Source organism: Coregonus clupeaformis, chromosome 27 (genome assembly GCF_020615455.1).
Source record: "Coregonus clupeaformis isolate EN_2021a chromosome 27, ASM2061545v1, whole genome shotgun sequence".
In the NCBI taxonomy this organism is placed as follows: Eukaryota; Metazoa; Chordata; class Actinopteri; order Salmoniformes; family Salmonidae; genus Coregonus; species Coregonus clupeaformis.
In genome coordinates this window covers 25,481,796-25,496,033 of record NC_059218.1, presented here as the reverse complement: position 1 = coordinate 25,496,033, position 14,238 = coordinate 25,481,796, and the positions used below count along the sequence as shown (strand labels likewise).

The 14,238-nt window shown below is 45.8% G+C and overlaps 1 protein-coding gene across 2 annotated transcripts in view; it reads right to left on the bottom strand.

The window, feature by feature from the left end:
- The window catches only part of LOC121541681 (regulator of G-protein signaling 3-like), a 221,258-nt gene that overhangs the window by 196,140 nt on the left and 10,880 nt on the right, over positions 1-14,238 (bottom strand). For both annotated transcript variants that reach the window (XM_045208104.1, XM_041850910.2), the window contains exon 2: positions 11,154-11,221. In XM_045208104.1, the coding sequence (XP_045064039.1) occupies positions 11,154-11,168 (15 nt within the window). In that variant the 5' untranslated portion in view covers positions 11,169-11,221. The remainder of the gene's footprint in view (positions 1-11,153; positions 11,222-14,238) is intronic.

Here is a 14,238-nt window from a genome sequence, read left to right as displayed (position 1 = left end):
ACCGGTGCCGAACCGGGCACCGGTGGAACAGGCACGGGCTGGACTGGACACACGCACCACTGGCTTGGTGCGAGGAGCAGGAACAGGCCGGACCGGGCTGGCGACGCGCACCACTGGCTTGGTGCGAGGGGCAGGAACAGGCCGGACCGGGCTGGTGACGCGCACCACTAGCTTGGTGCGAGGGGCAGGAACAGGCCAGGCCGGTCTGGCGACGCGCACCACTGGCTTGGTGCGAGTGACAGGAACAGGCCGGACCGGGCTGGCGAGGGGCAGGAACAGGCCAAGCCGGGCCGGGCTGGTGACGCGTACCACTAGCTTGGTGCGAGGGACAGGAACAGGCCGGACCGGGCTGGTGACGCGCACCACTGGCTTGGTGCGAGGGGCAGGAACAGGCCGGGCCGGGCTGGCGACGCGCACCACTGGCTTGGTGCGAGGGGCAGGAACAGGCCGGGCTGGCGACGCGCACCACTGGCTTGGTGCGAGGAGCAGGAACAGGCCGGGCCGGGCTGGCGACGCGCACCACTGGCTTGGTGCGAGGGGCAGGAACAGGCCGGGCCGGGCTGGCGACATGCACCACTGGCTTGGTGCGAGGGGAAGGAACAGGCCGGGCCGGGCTGGCGACGCGCACCACTGGCTTGGTGCGAGGAGCAGGAACAGGCCGGGCCGGGCTGGTGATGCGCACCACTGGCTTGGTGCAAGGGGCAGGAACGGGCCGGGCCGTACTGGGAACACGCACCACTGGCTTAGTGCGGGGAGCAGGAACGGGCCGGACCGGACTGGCGACACGCACCACTTGCTTGGTGTGAGGAGCGGGACTGGGTTCCTTTATTAACACCCGCTCCTTCTGCTGCCTAACCAGCTCCTCTCGCCGTGCCTCTACACCTTCCTTCTGCTCCCTCTGAACCAATGGCCCCTGTAATCTGGTGGCCTCCTCACCTAACCAGCAGATCCGCCCTGTCGCGGCCTCCTGCTGCCTCGTCGTACACACCGTGTGCCCCCCATTTTTTTTAAATTGGGGTTGCCTCTCGGGTCTCCGTCGTCGGCACTCCTCTTCCTGTGAGGACTCCTCCGGGAGCCCCCACGAGTTAGGGGACAGAAACTCGTCGTCGTCATCATCCTCCGACTCCTCAGTATAATACTGTTCCCACTCCTCTTCCCATGGTCGTAGGAACCCAATCTGAAAACCAACCGGGTGCAGTGGTCGGGGCTCTTCTCTCTCGCTCCCCGACCACCCCTTTAGCCCCCCAATTTTTCCTCATTTGGTGGGATCTTCTGTCACGTTCGTTGATGAACGGGTCAGACCAAGGCGCAGCGTGATTTGCATACATGTTTATTTGAACAGAATAACCAACGACAAAACAACAAACGAAACGTGAAGTCCAAGGTACACAAACAACATACCTAACACGGAACAAGATCCCACAACTCACTAGTGCCAATAGGCTGCCTAAGTATGTTCCCCAATCAGAGACAACGAGCGACAGCTGCCTCTGATTGGGAACCACACCGGCCAACATAGATCTATACCTACTAGATCTAAACAACATAGACAATCACCACATAGAAAATACACACCCTGACTCAACAAATAAGAGTCCCCAGAGTCAGGGCGTGACAGTTTGTCCAATACAGCATGTGATCTACTGTGCATTGCCGACTTACACTACATGACCAATAGTATGTGGACACCTGCTCGTTGAACATCTCATTCCATAATCATGGGCATTAATATGGAGTTGGTCCCCCCTTTGCTGCTATAACATCCTCCACTCTTCTGGGAAGGCTTTCCACTAAATGTTGGAACATTGCTGCGGGGACTTGCTTCCATTTAGCCACAAGAGCATTAGTAAGTTCGGGCACTGATGTTGGGGGATTAGGCCTGGCTCGCAGTCCTAGACATTTCCACTTCACAATAACAGCACTTACAGTTGACCAGGGCAGCTCTAGCAGAGCAGAAATTTGATGAACTGACTTGTTGGAAAGGTGGCATCCCATGACGGTGTCACGTTGAAAGTCACTGAGCTCTTCAGTAAGGCCATTCTACTGCCAATGTTTGTCTATGGAGATTGCATGGCTGTGTGCTCGATTTTATACACCTGTCAACAACGGTGTGGCTGAAATAGCCGAATCCACTAATTTGAAGGGGTGTCCACATACCTATGTATATACAGTGTATGTTATCTTATTGTTATGGTGTGTCTGCTGCCTCCCAGCTAACAACAAACGTTCCCACAACTTTAGAGAACATTCCCTTAAGAGTCTCATTAGGTCATTAACTAACGTTTTCATAGGAATGTTCCCATGATGTGCAAGGAATGTTTCCAAGAGACCATTCCCTTAACGTCAAACAGAACTTACCCAGAACATGCTTACCATGTTCTCAGAACTTGAGATATGAATGTTCTAGACACGTTTCATGGGAACGTTGCAAGAACATTCGTGTCCAGTTTTCTGTGGGTTAGGAGAATATTTTATCAAAGTCCCACCAAACCCACACAGAACATGGTTGCCATGTTCTCAGAACAAAATATATTAATGTTCTAGACATGTTAAATGACAAGAACGTTAATGTGTCCAGTTTTCTATGGGTTAGGAGAATATTCCATCAACATCCCACCAAATATACACAGAACATAAGATATCAATGTTCCAGACACGTTTCATGGGAATGTTGCAAGAACATTTCTTTGTATCAGTTGTCAGGACATCACCTGATTAAACCAAAGAAACATTCTCTCCCAAAAAGTTATGGTTTCATTACACATCATGCCTTGTTACTGTTGTCCAGCCAATCAAGGCCCTGATTGATGAACCACTGATCCATTCATAGCTCATTGTCTGTTGGCAAGGTTAGGGATACTCACACACAAAGTACTTTTAACATACAGTGTTTCCAACTTACATATTTGACACACATGATTACATTATGCATGTTCATTTATACAGTCATTATTCAACAGCCCTCACCTGGGATAAGAATTCACAACCTCTTGGTTCACGGTACGCTGATCTTCCTGCTATGCCACCATGTCTGTGTCATGTATCGGTTAATCTGACTATTGTCATTATTGATTTGATTTACTTATTTCAGCAATTCATTAAGGGCTTTCTGTATAGTTGTCTAATGTTGGTGGGGCATGTTAATGATGTTTTAATGATACTCCTGAATCCCTATGATCAATAAAAGTTTTTATTGAGTGTACTTTTAACAGAGCTGAGATTTACTTCAAAGTGCATTCACCCTATTGCTTACACCTATCAAGTTGTTTCAGATCTATACAAGTGCCTATGGAGGAGGGGGTAGGGTTTCTTATGGAAAGGACAGGACCTAACTATACCGGCCCAATAAGCACGTGTTGGAGATATCCCTTACTGGGACAGTGGTGAGGGTGTTTGTCATTGTTACTGGTGGCCTTGGTGGCCTGGGTTTGAGACCCGCCAGGCAGGGTTTCCCAAACGTTTTGGTTTTTGCCCTAGCACTACACAGATGATTCAAATAATAAACAAATCATCAAGCTTTGATAATTTGATTCAGCTGTGTAGTGTTAGGGCAAAAAACAAAATGTGCACCCCTTGGGGTCACGAGGAACCGAGCTTGGGAAACGCTGGGCTAGGTGAATCACCCTACTCCCACATTCTTAGCAAAATATGTTAATGTCATTATTTGGCAACAGCTGCAACACACCTATCTGATCTAATTCAAATGAGTTTCTCATTGAAAGATGGGAATCTGTAGGATTTCCCCTTGAGCATGAATTATGACGACATTTGCACTACCTCATAAACTATCAGTATTTATCAATTCTATATAGCTGAGTATCTCAAAGAGAACTCTATCATCTTTTTTAAATCTACACCACATATACCATGTAGAACAAACGTGTCACTAACCAGGAGTCACGCGATGATATTGTGTGGTCCTCCCACTTCGAATCTGGAACGTATGCAGTTTATAGGCTACAGATAAAATAAGTTATGATGACCTTCACAGGGTGGTGAAAGTGTACAGTGATGAGGTTGATGCTCCTTTCAATAAATATTCAGGGTCTTATTCTGGTGACATGATGGTCGATGCTTGGCTGCTGTTTGACAAATAATAATCTCATCATGTAGGCTATACCTGCGCTGTATCTGCGAGTGCAAACTGTTGGCTAGAGCGCACATGCCAAGACCAGAGTGGACGCTATATAATGCAACATTTTTTGTGACAACACCATCAGTAGAGTTGTAAAAGCGATGGAAACCCATTTAAAAGCAGTGTGTGTGTCCCTTGCCAATAGACAAAACGATATCAATGGATCAGTGGTTCACCAAGGCCATGATTGGTTCGGCAACAGTAACAAGGCGTGATGTGTAATGAAAAACGTTTCTTTAGGACCATCAGGCGACGTCCTGACAACTGATACACAGAAATGTTCTTGCAATTTTCCCATGAAATGTGTCTAAAACATGAATACATTTTATTCTGAGAACATGGCAACCATGTTCTGTGTATATTGTGACATTGATGGAATATTCTGTTAACCCACAGAAAATTGGACACATGAATGTTCTTGCAACGTTCCAATGAAATGTGTCTAGAACATTAATATCTTTACATTACGTGTAACATTACAAAAACGTTCTCTCTCCATAGAATTGGTAGCTGGGCTTACACATACCTCTCACCTCACTATTTTTCTTCAAATCTTCTCTTTCACACACACTAACACAAAGTTTTCACACCGAGACACACTCTCTTGAGACCTTACCCCACTCTCTCTACACTCCGGCAATCTCACACCAGACATCATCATGTTTGTTATGTTTTGTTCTTTTATATTTCCTCTCCTTTTCCTTTAATTTTTCCCTGGGCGGAAATTCAGGTCTGCAAATGTGCTACTCCGGCAAACCCCTTTCCAGTTATCAAAACACTCTCCTATTTTTGTTTTTGGTTAGCTATGGCGTGACAGCTGGGAACAGTGGGGCTATGAAATCGATGAAAAATAACAACAAACATCCCAACTAGCACATTTGGTTCCTTGGAAGTTGTGGGAACGTATGTTTTTGGTTTCAGATTGGTTGTGGGAACGAAGCCATACGTTTCCTGACATGTAAAACAAAACGTTTTTTAAACGTTCTGAGAACAGAAGTGTACCTGTTTATTTTTAGATTCCAGCGAGGTTCTGACAATGTTTTACTCCGGTTCTTTGAAAGTTTTCCTGGGATGTTTTATTAACGCTCTGAGAATGGAAATTATAGATTATTTGGAGGTTTTTGAATAACTTCCTTTAAACTTTCACTGAATGTTTCAATAAGACTTTTAATATCAATGCTAGCTTATTTTGGGTTAACTTTTTTTAACAGCAAGCACAGATAGGACACATGGAAATGTATTTCCTTAGGCAATAATCATGCAAACACATCGGCCAATGTGCCTTTGAGCAAGGCACTTTACCCTGATTGCTTCTGTAAATTGCTCTGGATAAGAGCATCTGCTAAATTACTAAAATGTCAAATTTAATGTAAACGTTCTGTTAAAATAATGAAATATCAAGAAAATAAAGTTATTTTTGTCAAGTTCTTTAAATGTGCTAAGAATGTTCCAAAGTGAAGCAACTATTCTGCACCATTCCCAGAAAGCTGTGGGAAGGTTGTATGAAAAATAACCATAGGACAACCACGCTCTTACCAAGCTCTAAGAAACATATGGTTCTCAGAATGATATGTGCTAGCTGGGATTGCTCGGCGTTTGTAACGCCGTCTTTGAGACAGATTTTGTTGTATTGCTTTAGTTCCCTGTAGTATGGCGCCGGAGAAGTTGGCTGCCGTTTTACAGCCCTCTAACCAATTGTACTATTGTGTGTGTTTTTTCGCGTTATTTGTAATTTATTCTGTACATAATGTTTCTGCCATCGTCTATTATAACCAAAAAGAGCTTCTGGATATCAGGACAGCGATTACTCACCTCGTATTGGACAAATATTTTTTCTTCAGCGAGGCGGCCGCGAAGGATATCCTACAGACACCCAACAATGCCCAAATCCCTGTCATTCGCAGGAGAAAGAGACAGAGATATCGTGGACGTAGGTCGGGGTGCCTCGTAAGGATCCGACGGCGAGCGAGTAAACTGCCTCTTCCATCAATTCTATTAGCCATTCTTCAATCATTGGAAAATAAATTAGATTATCTAAGATTACGCTTATCCTACCAACGGGACATAAAAAACTGTAATATCTTATGTTTCACCGAGTTGTGGCTGAACGACGACATGGACAACATACAGCTAGCGGGCTATACGCTACATCGGCAGGATAGAACGGCTGACTCCGGTAAGACAAGGAGTGGCAGTCTGTGTATATTTGTAAACAACAGCTGGTGCACAAAATCAAATACTAAGGAAGTCTCGAGGTTTTGCTCGCCTGAGGTAGAGTACCTTATGATAAGCTGTAGACCACACTATTTACCAAGAGAGTTTTCATCTATATTTTTCATAGCTGTCTATTTACCACCACAAACCAATGCTGGCATTAATATTGCACTGAATGAGCTGTATAAGGCCATAACTAAACAGGAAAACGCTCATCCAGAGGCAGCGTTCCTAGTGGCCGGGGACTTTAATGCAGGGAAACTTCAATCCGTTCTACCTCATTTCTACCAGCATGTTAAATGTGCAACCAGAGGAAAAAAACTCTAGACCACCTTTACTCCACAAACAGAGATGTATACAAAGCTCTCCCTCGCCCTCCATTTGGCAAATCTAACCATAACTCTATCCTCCTTATTCCTGCTTATAAGCAAAAACTAAAGCAGGAAGCACCAGTGACTCGGTTAATAAACAAGTGGTCAGATGACGCAGTTGCTAAGCTACAGGACTGTTTTGCTAGCACAGACTGGAACATGTTCCTGGGATTCTTCATATAGCATTGAGGAGTACACCACATCAGTCACCAGCTTCATCAATAAGTGCATCGATGACGTCGTCCCCACAGTGACCGTACGTACATACTCCAACCAGAAGCCATGGATTACAGGCAACATCCACACTGAGCTAAAGGGTAGAGCTGCCGCTTTCAAGGAGCGGGACTCAAACCCGGACGCTTATAAGAAATCCTGCTATGCCCTCTGACGAACCATCAATCAGGCAAAGAGTCAATACAGGACTAAGATTGAATCGTACTACACCGGCTCTGACGCTCGTTGAATGTGGCAGGGCTTGAAAACTATTACAGACTACAAAGGGAAGCACAGCCACGAGCTGCCCAGTGACACAAGCCTACCAGACGAGCTAAACCACTTCTATGCTCGCTTCAAGGCAAGCAACACAGAAGCATGCATGAGAGCACCAGCTGTTCTGGATGACTATGTGATCACGCTCTCCGTAGCCGATGTGAGTAAGACTTTTAAGCAGGTCAACATTCACAAGGCCGCAGGGCCAGACGGATTACCAGGACGTGTACTCCAAGCATGTGCTGACCAACTGGCAAGTGTCTTCACCAACATTTTCAACATGTCCCTGACTGAGTCTGTAATACCAACATGTTTCAAGCAGACCACCATAGTCCCCGTGCCCAAGGACACTAAGATAACCTGCCTAAATGACTACCGACCCGTAGCACTGACGTCTGTAGCCATGAAGTGCTATGAAAGGCTGGTCATGGCTCACATCAACACCATTATCCCAGAAACCCTAGACCCACTCCAATTTGCATACCGCCCCAACAGATCCACAGATGATGCAATCTCTATTGCACTCCACACTGCCCTTTCCCACCTGGACAAGAGGAACACCTACGTGAGAATGCTATTCATTGACTACAGCTCAGTGTTCAACACCATAGTGCCATCAAAGCTCATCACTAAGCTAAGGATCCTGGGACTAAACACCTCCCTCTGCAACTGTATCCTGACTTCCTGACGGGCCACCCCCCAGGTGGTAAGGGTAGGTAACAACACATCTGCCACGCTGATCCTCAACACGGGGGCCCCTCAGGGGTGCGTGCTCAGTCCCCTCCTGTGCTCCCTGTTCACCCATGACTGCATTGCCAGGCACGACTCCAACACCATCATTAAGTTTGCCGATGACACAACAGTGGTAGGCCTGATCACCGACAACGATGAGACAGCCTATAGGGAGGAGGTCAGAGACCTGGCCATGTGGTGCCAGGATAACAACCTCTCCCTCAACGTGACCAAGACAAAGGAGATGATTGTGGACTACAGGAAAAAAAAAGGACTGAGCACGCCCCCATTTTCATCGACGGGGCTGTAGTGGAACAGGTTGAGAGCTTCAAGTTCCTTGGTGTCCACATCACCAACAAACTATCATGGTCCAAACACACCAAGACAGTCGTGAAGAGGGCACGACAAAGCCTATTTCCCCTCAGGAGACTGAAAAGATTTGGCATGGGTCCTCAGATCCTCAAAAAGTTCTACAGCATCACCATCGAGAGCATCCTGACTGGTTGCATCACCGCCTGGTATGGCAACTGCTCGGCCTCCGACTGCAAGGCACTACAGAGGGTAGTGCGTACGGCCCAGTATATCTCTGGGGCCAAGCTTCCTGCCATCCAGGACCTCTATACCAGGCGGTGTCAGAGGAAGGCCCTCAAAATTGTCAAAGACTCCAGCCACCCTAGTCATAGACTGTTCTCTCTGCTACCTCACGGCAAGCGGTACCGGAGTGCCAAGTCTAGGTCCAAAAGGCTTCTCAACAGCTTCTACCCCCAAGCCATAAGACTCCTGAACAGCTAATCATGGCTACCCAGACTATTTGCACCCCACCCCATCTTTTTACGCTGCTGCTACTCTGTTAATTATTTATGCATAGTCACTTTAACTCTACCCACATGTACATATTACCTCACTACCTCAACTAGCTGGTGCCCCCGCACATTGACTCTGCACCGGTACCCCCTTGTATATATAGCCTCCCTACTGTTATTTTATTTTACTTCTGCTCTTTTTTTCTCAACACTTTTTTGTTGTTGTTTTATTTTACTTTTTTATTAAGAAATAAATGCATTGTTGGTTAAGGGCTGTAAGTAAGCATTTCACGGTAATGTCTACACCTGTTGTATTCGGCGCATGTGGCAAATCAAATTTGATTTGATTTGATTTGATTTGAGACAAGACGAACGGAGCGGCTCCTTTTTGGATTGTGGGATCTTCCGACAGTTCGTTCTTCTCTCTCTCTCTTTCTCTCTGTCCATCTCTCCCTCTCTCTCTCTCTCTCTCTCTCTCTCTCTATCACTCTCTCTCTCCATAGACAAGTTACGGAAAAGCCCGGAAAAGCAGAAAGCCCAATGGTTCCTCAATCAGCCTGTGAAAGTGCTTTGCTTTAACTTGGTCCCAGGAGAACGTTCCACACAGACTCCTCAATCAGTCATCAAGAGATAAGAGAGAGAGGGAGAAAGAGGGGGAGAGAGAGGAGTAGAGTTAGGGGAGAGAGATGGAGGGAGGGAAAAGAGCGTTCAAAAACTGATGTAAAAGTCTTTCATCTAGCGTTGCATTACAGAGACTTCCTGTTCCTCAGTGTTAGCTTTCAGCTCGTCATAGCCCCTCTTCCAAATCCACACTAAAACAACTGTTTGTTGCAGAACCAGGGTTGTGATCCTACAGTAAACATTTCAAGCAATGGAATGAGGAAAAGTTGATAGGGATTTGTAGCTTGAAATTATTGTGTGCAACCAGAATCAAATAAACAGCACTGGATATATTTTTGATATGCAGATAGAATAAGAAACAGCTGTAAGCACCATATTTTACAGCACTTGATCCTGCATTTTATATTCAGCATTAAGTGAAGAGGGTCATTAAGGGTCACACACTCCTCTGTACTCTCTCTCTCTACTCTCTATCTCCCCCTTTCTCTATCTCTATCTCCCTCTCTCTATCTCCCCCTCTCCCTACTCTCTCTATCTATCTCCCTTCTCTCTATATCTCCCCCCTCTCTATCTCCCCCTCTCTCTACTCTCTCTATCTATCTCCCCTCTATCTACCTCTCTCCCTATCTCTCTCTCTCTATCTCCCCCTCTATATCTCCCCCTCTCTCTATCTCCCTCTCTACTCTCCCTCTCTCTCTCTCTACTCTCCCTCTCTCTCTCTACTCTCCCTCTCTACTCTCTCTCTACTCTCCCTCTATCTCTCTCTACTCTCCCTCTCTCTCTACTCTCCCTCTCTCTCTCTCTACTCTCTCTCTACTCTCCCTCTATCTCTCTCTACTCTCTCTCTACTCTCCCTCTACTCTCTCTCTACTCTCCCTCTCTCTCTCTACTCTCCCTCTCTCTCTCTACTCTCCCTCTATCTCTCTCTACTCTCTCTCTACTCTCCCTCTCTCTCGCTCTACTCTCTCTCTACTCTCCCTCTCTCTCTCTTTATCTCCTTCTCTCTACTCTTGCTCTCCCTATCTCCCTCTCTCTCTACTCTCCCTCTATCTCTCGCTTTCCCTACTCTCCCTCTCGCTATCACCTGCTCTCTACGATTGCGGTCAGGGAATGAACATCATAAACAACAAACTAGACATCACTCTCTCTCTATCAAAACAACAACAACAAACTTCTGTTCTTAATATGACTCACATGCAACCATTTACAACCAGTTGTGATGCCTTTCAATTCACATCACACTACTTGTCTGTCTTGGCCTTCAGCTTGCATGTCTATGGTTCCATTTAGAAGTCCATGTTAACTCTGTACAACACGGAATACAAGACCGTCTTATTTGTTACATACTTCACATGCATGATGATGACACACTCAACATTCTGGAATATTAGCCTAGCTATACATAAAGCACACACACAAACACACAGGCATGCAAACACACACACATACACACACATACTCACAAAATATATATGATGTTTATATTGGGGCGGCAGGTAGCTTAGTGGGTAAGAGCGTTGTGCCAGTAACCGAAAGGTCGCTGGTTCTAATCCCCGAGCCGACTAGGTGAAAAAATTCTGTCGATGTGCCCTTGAGCAAGGCACTTAACCCTAATTGCTCCTGTAAGTCGCTCTGGATAAGAGCGTCTGCTAAATGACGTAAATGTAAATGATATTGTCAGTTTATGACAATTCATCACATACATTAAATGTCTCACACAGATATCCGGACATACAGTACATACAGGCACAAGACACATACAGAGAAAGTTCCAAAAGAGTCACTCACCATTAAGCATTGCATATTCTCAGGTCTTGTGGTCTCGGGGGCAGCACCATGGTTTGACAACGCAGCCTCTGAAAGAAAGACGAAAGAGTCACGAGCTGAGACACTGCCTTTAGAGAACATCTCTGCCTCTCTGTCTCTGGACCCTCAGGGTACCAACTAGGGGACTCCCTCTTCTTCTCAACAAGATGCTGCCAAAAAAACTCCTCAATATATTGCAGATGCAAGATAATGTCCCAAATGTGATGCTGCCAAAAAAAGTCCCCCAAACGTTTCTCTGTACGTTACAAGCCAACGAATTAAGCCTGTCCTAGGCTACCTTGGTGTGTGTTGTTATAGGGGCATCAGTTAGGACCCAACAGAACTACTAACACTGGGAAACTCTGCTATGGTGTAAGGTTGCGCCCAACTAGCCAAGAGAGGAGAGGAGCACAAGAGGGGGAGGGAAGCAGGGAGGGGGTAAAAATAAAAGGAACTTCCCTCTCACTCCATTATCCCTCCTTCAAGGGCTCCTGTGAGGTTACCATGGTGAGGGAGCCGCGCCCCATCCTCAATGTCCTTTTAACCATTCCTCATAAAGGCAGCATTCAGCTGGCCCACAATGCTGATGCCTGCTCCCCTCTCCCTCCTTCCCTCCATCCCTTCCTTCTTTCCTCCCTCCCTACCTACCTACCTACCTACCTCCCTCCCTATACATATAGCTGCAAATCTCTCTCCCTCCCTCCCTCTCTCTCTCTCCTTATGCACAGAGCTGTATCTATCTCCCTCTTATCACTCTATACAGATACACTCTTTCTTACTTTCTTATGCTCATTGTCATTCTAGCTCTTTCCTGCTCTATATTTTATTATCTCTCGCTCCCTCTCATTCCTCACGTAGATGGTGAGATTCGATTTCAAACTCATCCACCCCATGGAAACACCCTCCCCCTCATCTCTCCAGCATTGCGTTAGCCTCGTGAGGAGTTATCATAATCGTGTTAGCATTCACACACACACACAGACATCCATAAAACACAGAAGCACACACACACACACTGCCCTGCCACAGTTCGTTCTCCTACAGCTTCTTCGTTCTCGTTCTCCCATCCCGCAGGCGGGTTGCTGGAGTAACGGGGCAAGCTTCAAACAGGAGCTTGAGAGTTCAGTCACTTTAATCCCAACTCCCCAGAGGGCCAACCTGCACACCCATTGGCCCTTTGTCTGGATGACCATTAATCACACAGAGTGAAGGTACACACACACACTGGCACAGCGAGAGAGAGAGACAGACAGAGAGAGAGAGAGAGAGAGAGAGAGAGAGAGAGAGATAAAGAGAGAGACACAGAGAGAGAGAGAAAGAGAGAGAGACAGAGAGAGAGAGAGAGAGAGAGAGAGAGAGAGGTGTGTGAGGACAAAGAATAGTGTTGGCCATTGGCCACAGTCAGTCAGTCTTGCCACAGAGCTGCCCAGCCATAAAACATATCTCTCTCTTCCCAAGTAGCATGGAAGAACTCTTCACTCTCTTGACATCCTGGCGCTCCTTTCACACCACAAATAAACACTTGATGGAGAGAATGAAAGAACATTCTCTCCAACAAGCAGACTTCTTTCACAGTCGTTTTTAAGATCACCTCAAGCGTGAGGCCATAACGTTGTTTCCACGTCATTTCAACAACAAAAACTCTATTCGATGATGCTGAATCTAAGTGGAAAACTGAGTGGTTTGCAAAAAGTCATACTTTTTTTCAACCAACTTTTAACCTAAATCCACTGTTGATTTCACATTGAATTCACGTTAGTTGACAACTCAACCAAATGTAAATCAAAACTAGATGTTGAAATGACATCTGCACCCCAGTGGGTTGGGTGTCAATGGGAGAGAGGGGTTGTTGAAAACACTGTGACACTGACACAATAATAAGTGTCTGATGAGGTGTCATGGCTCAAAAGAGCCCTAGGTCAAAAAGCGTGGCAGACATAGCAGATTCATTTTCTCTCTACTAATATGGCTGAAATCAACATATACAGTGGCTTGCGACAGTATTCACCCCCCTTGGTATTTTTTCTATTTTGTTGCCTTACAACCTGGAATTAAAATAACTATTCTGCCACCACCATGCTTCACTGTGGGGATGGTGTTGTCAAGGGTGATGAGAGGTGTTGGGTTTGCACCAGACATAGCGTTTTCCTTGATGGCCAAAAAGCTCAATTTTAGTCTCATCTGACCAGAGTACCGTCTTCATATGTTTGGGGAGTCTCCCACATGCCTTTTGGCGAACACCAAACGTGTTTGCTTATTTTTTTCTTTAAGCAATGGCTTTTTTTTGGCCACTCTTCTGTAAAGCCCAGCTCTGTGGAGTGTACGGCTTAAAGTGGTCCTATGGACAGATACTACAATCTCCACTGTGGAGCTTTGCAGCTCCTTCAGGGTTATCTTTGGTCTCTTTGTTGCCTCTCTGATTAATGCCCTCCTTGCCTGGTCCATGAGTTTTGGTGGGCGGCCCTCTCTTGGCAGGTTTGTTGTGGTGCCATATTCTTTCAATTTTTTAATAATGGATTTAATGGTGCTCCGTGGGATGTTCAAAGTTTCTGATATTTTTTTATAACCCAACCCTGATCTGTACTTCTCCACAACTTTGTCCCTGACCTGTTTGGAGAGCTCCTTGGTCTTCATGGTGCCGCTTGCTTGGTGGTGCACCTTGCTTAGTGCTGTTGCAGACTCTGGGGCCTTTCAGAACAGGTGTATATATACTGAGATCATGTGACAGATCATGTGACACTTAGAGTGCACACAGGTGGACTTTATTTAACTAATTATGTGACTTCTGAAGGTAATTGGTTGCACCATGTCTTATTTAGGGGCTTCATAGCACAGGGGGTGAATACATATGCACGCACCACTTTTCTGTTATTTATTTTTTAGAATTTTTTGAAACAAGTTATGTTTTTCATTTCACTTCACCAATTTGGACTATTTTGTGTATGTCCATTATATGAAATCCAAATAAAAATAAATTTAAATTACAGGTTGTAATGCAACAAAATAGGAAAAACGCCAAGGGGGATGAATACTTTTGCAAGGTGTTGTATACATACAGTGGGGAAAA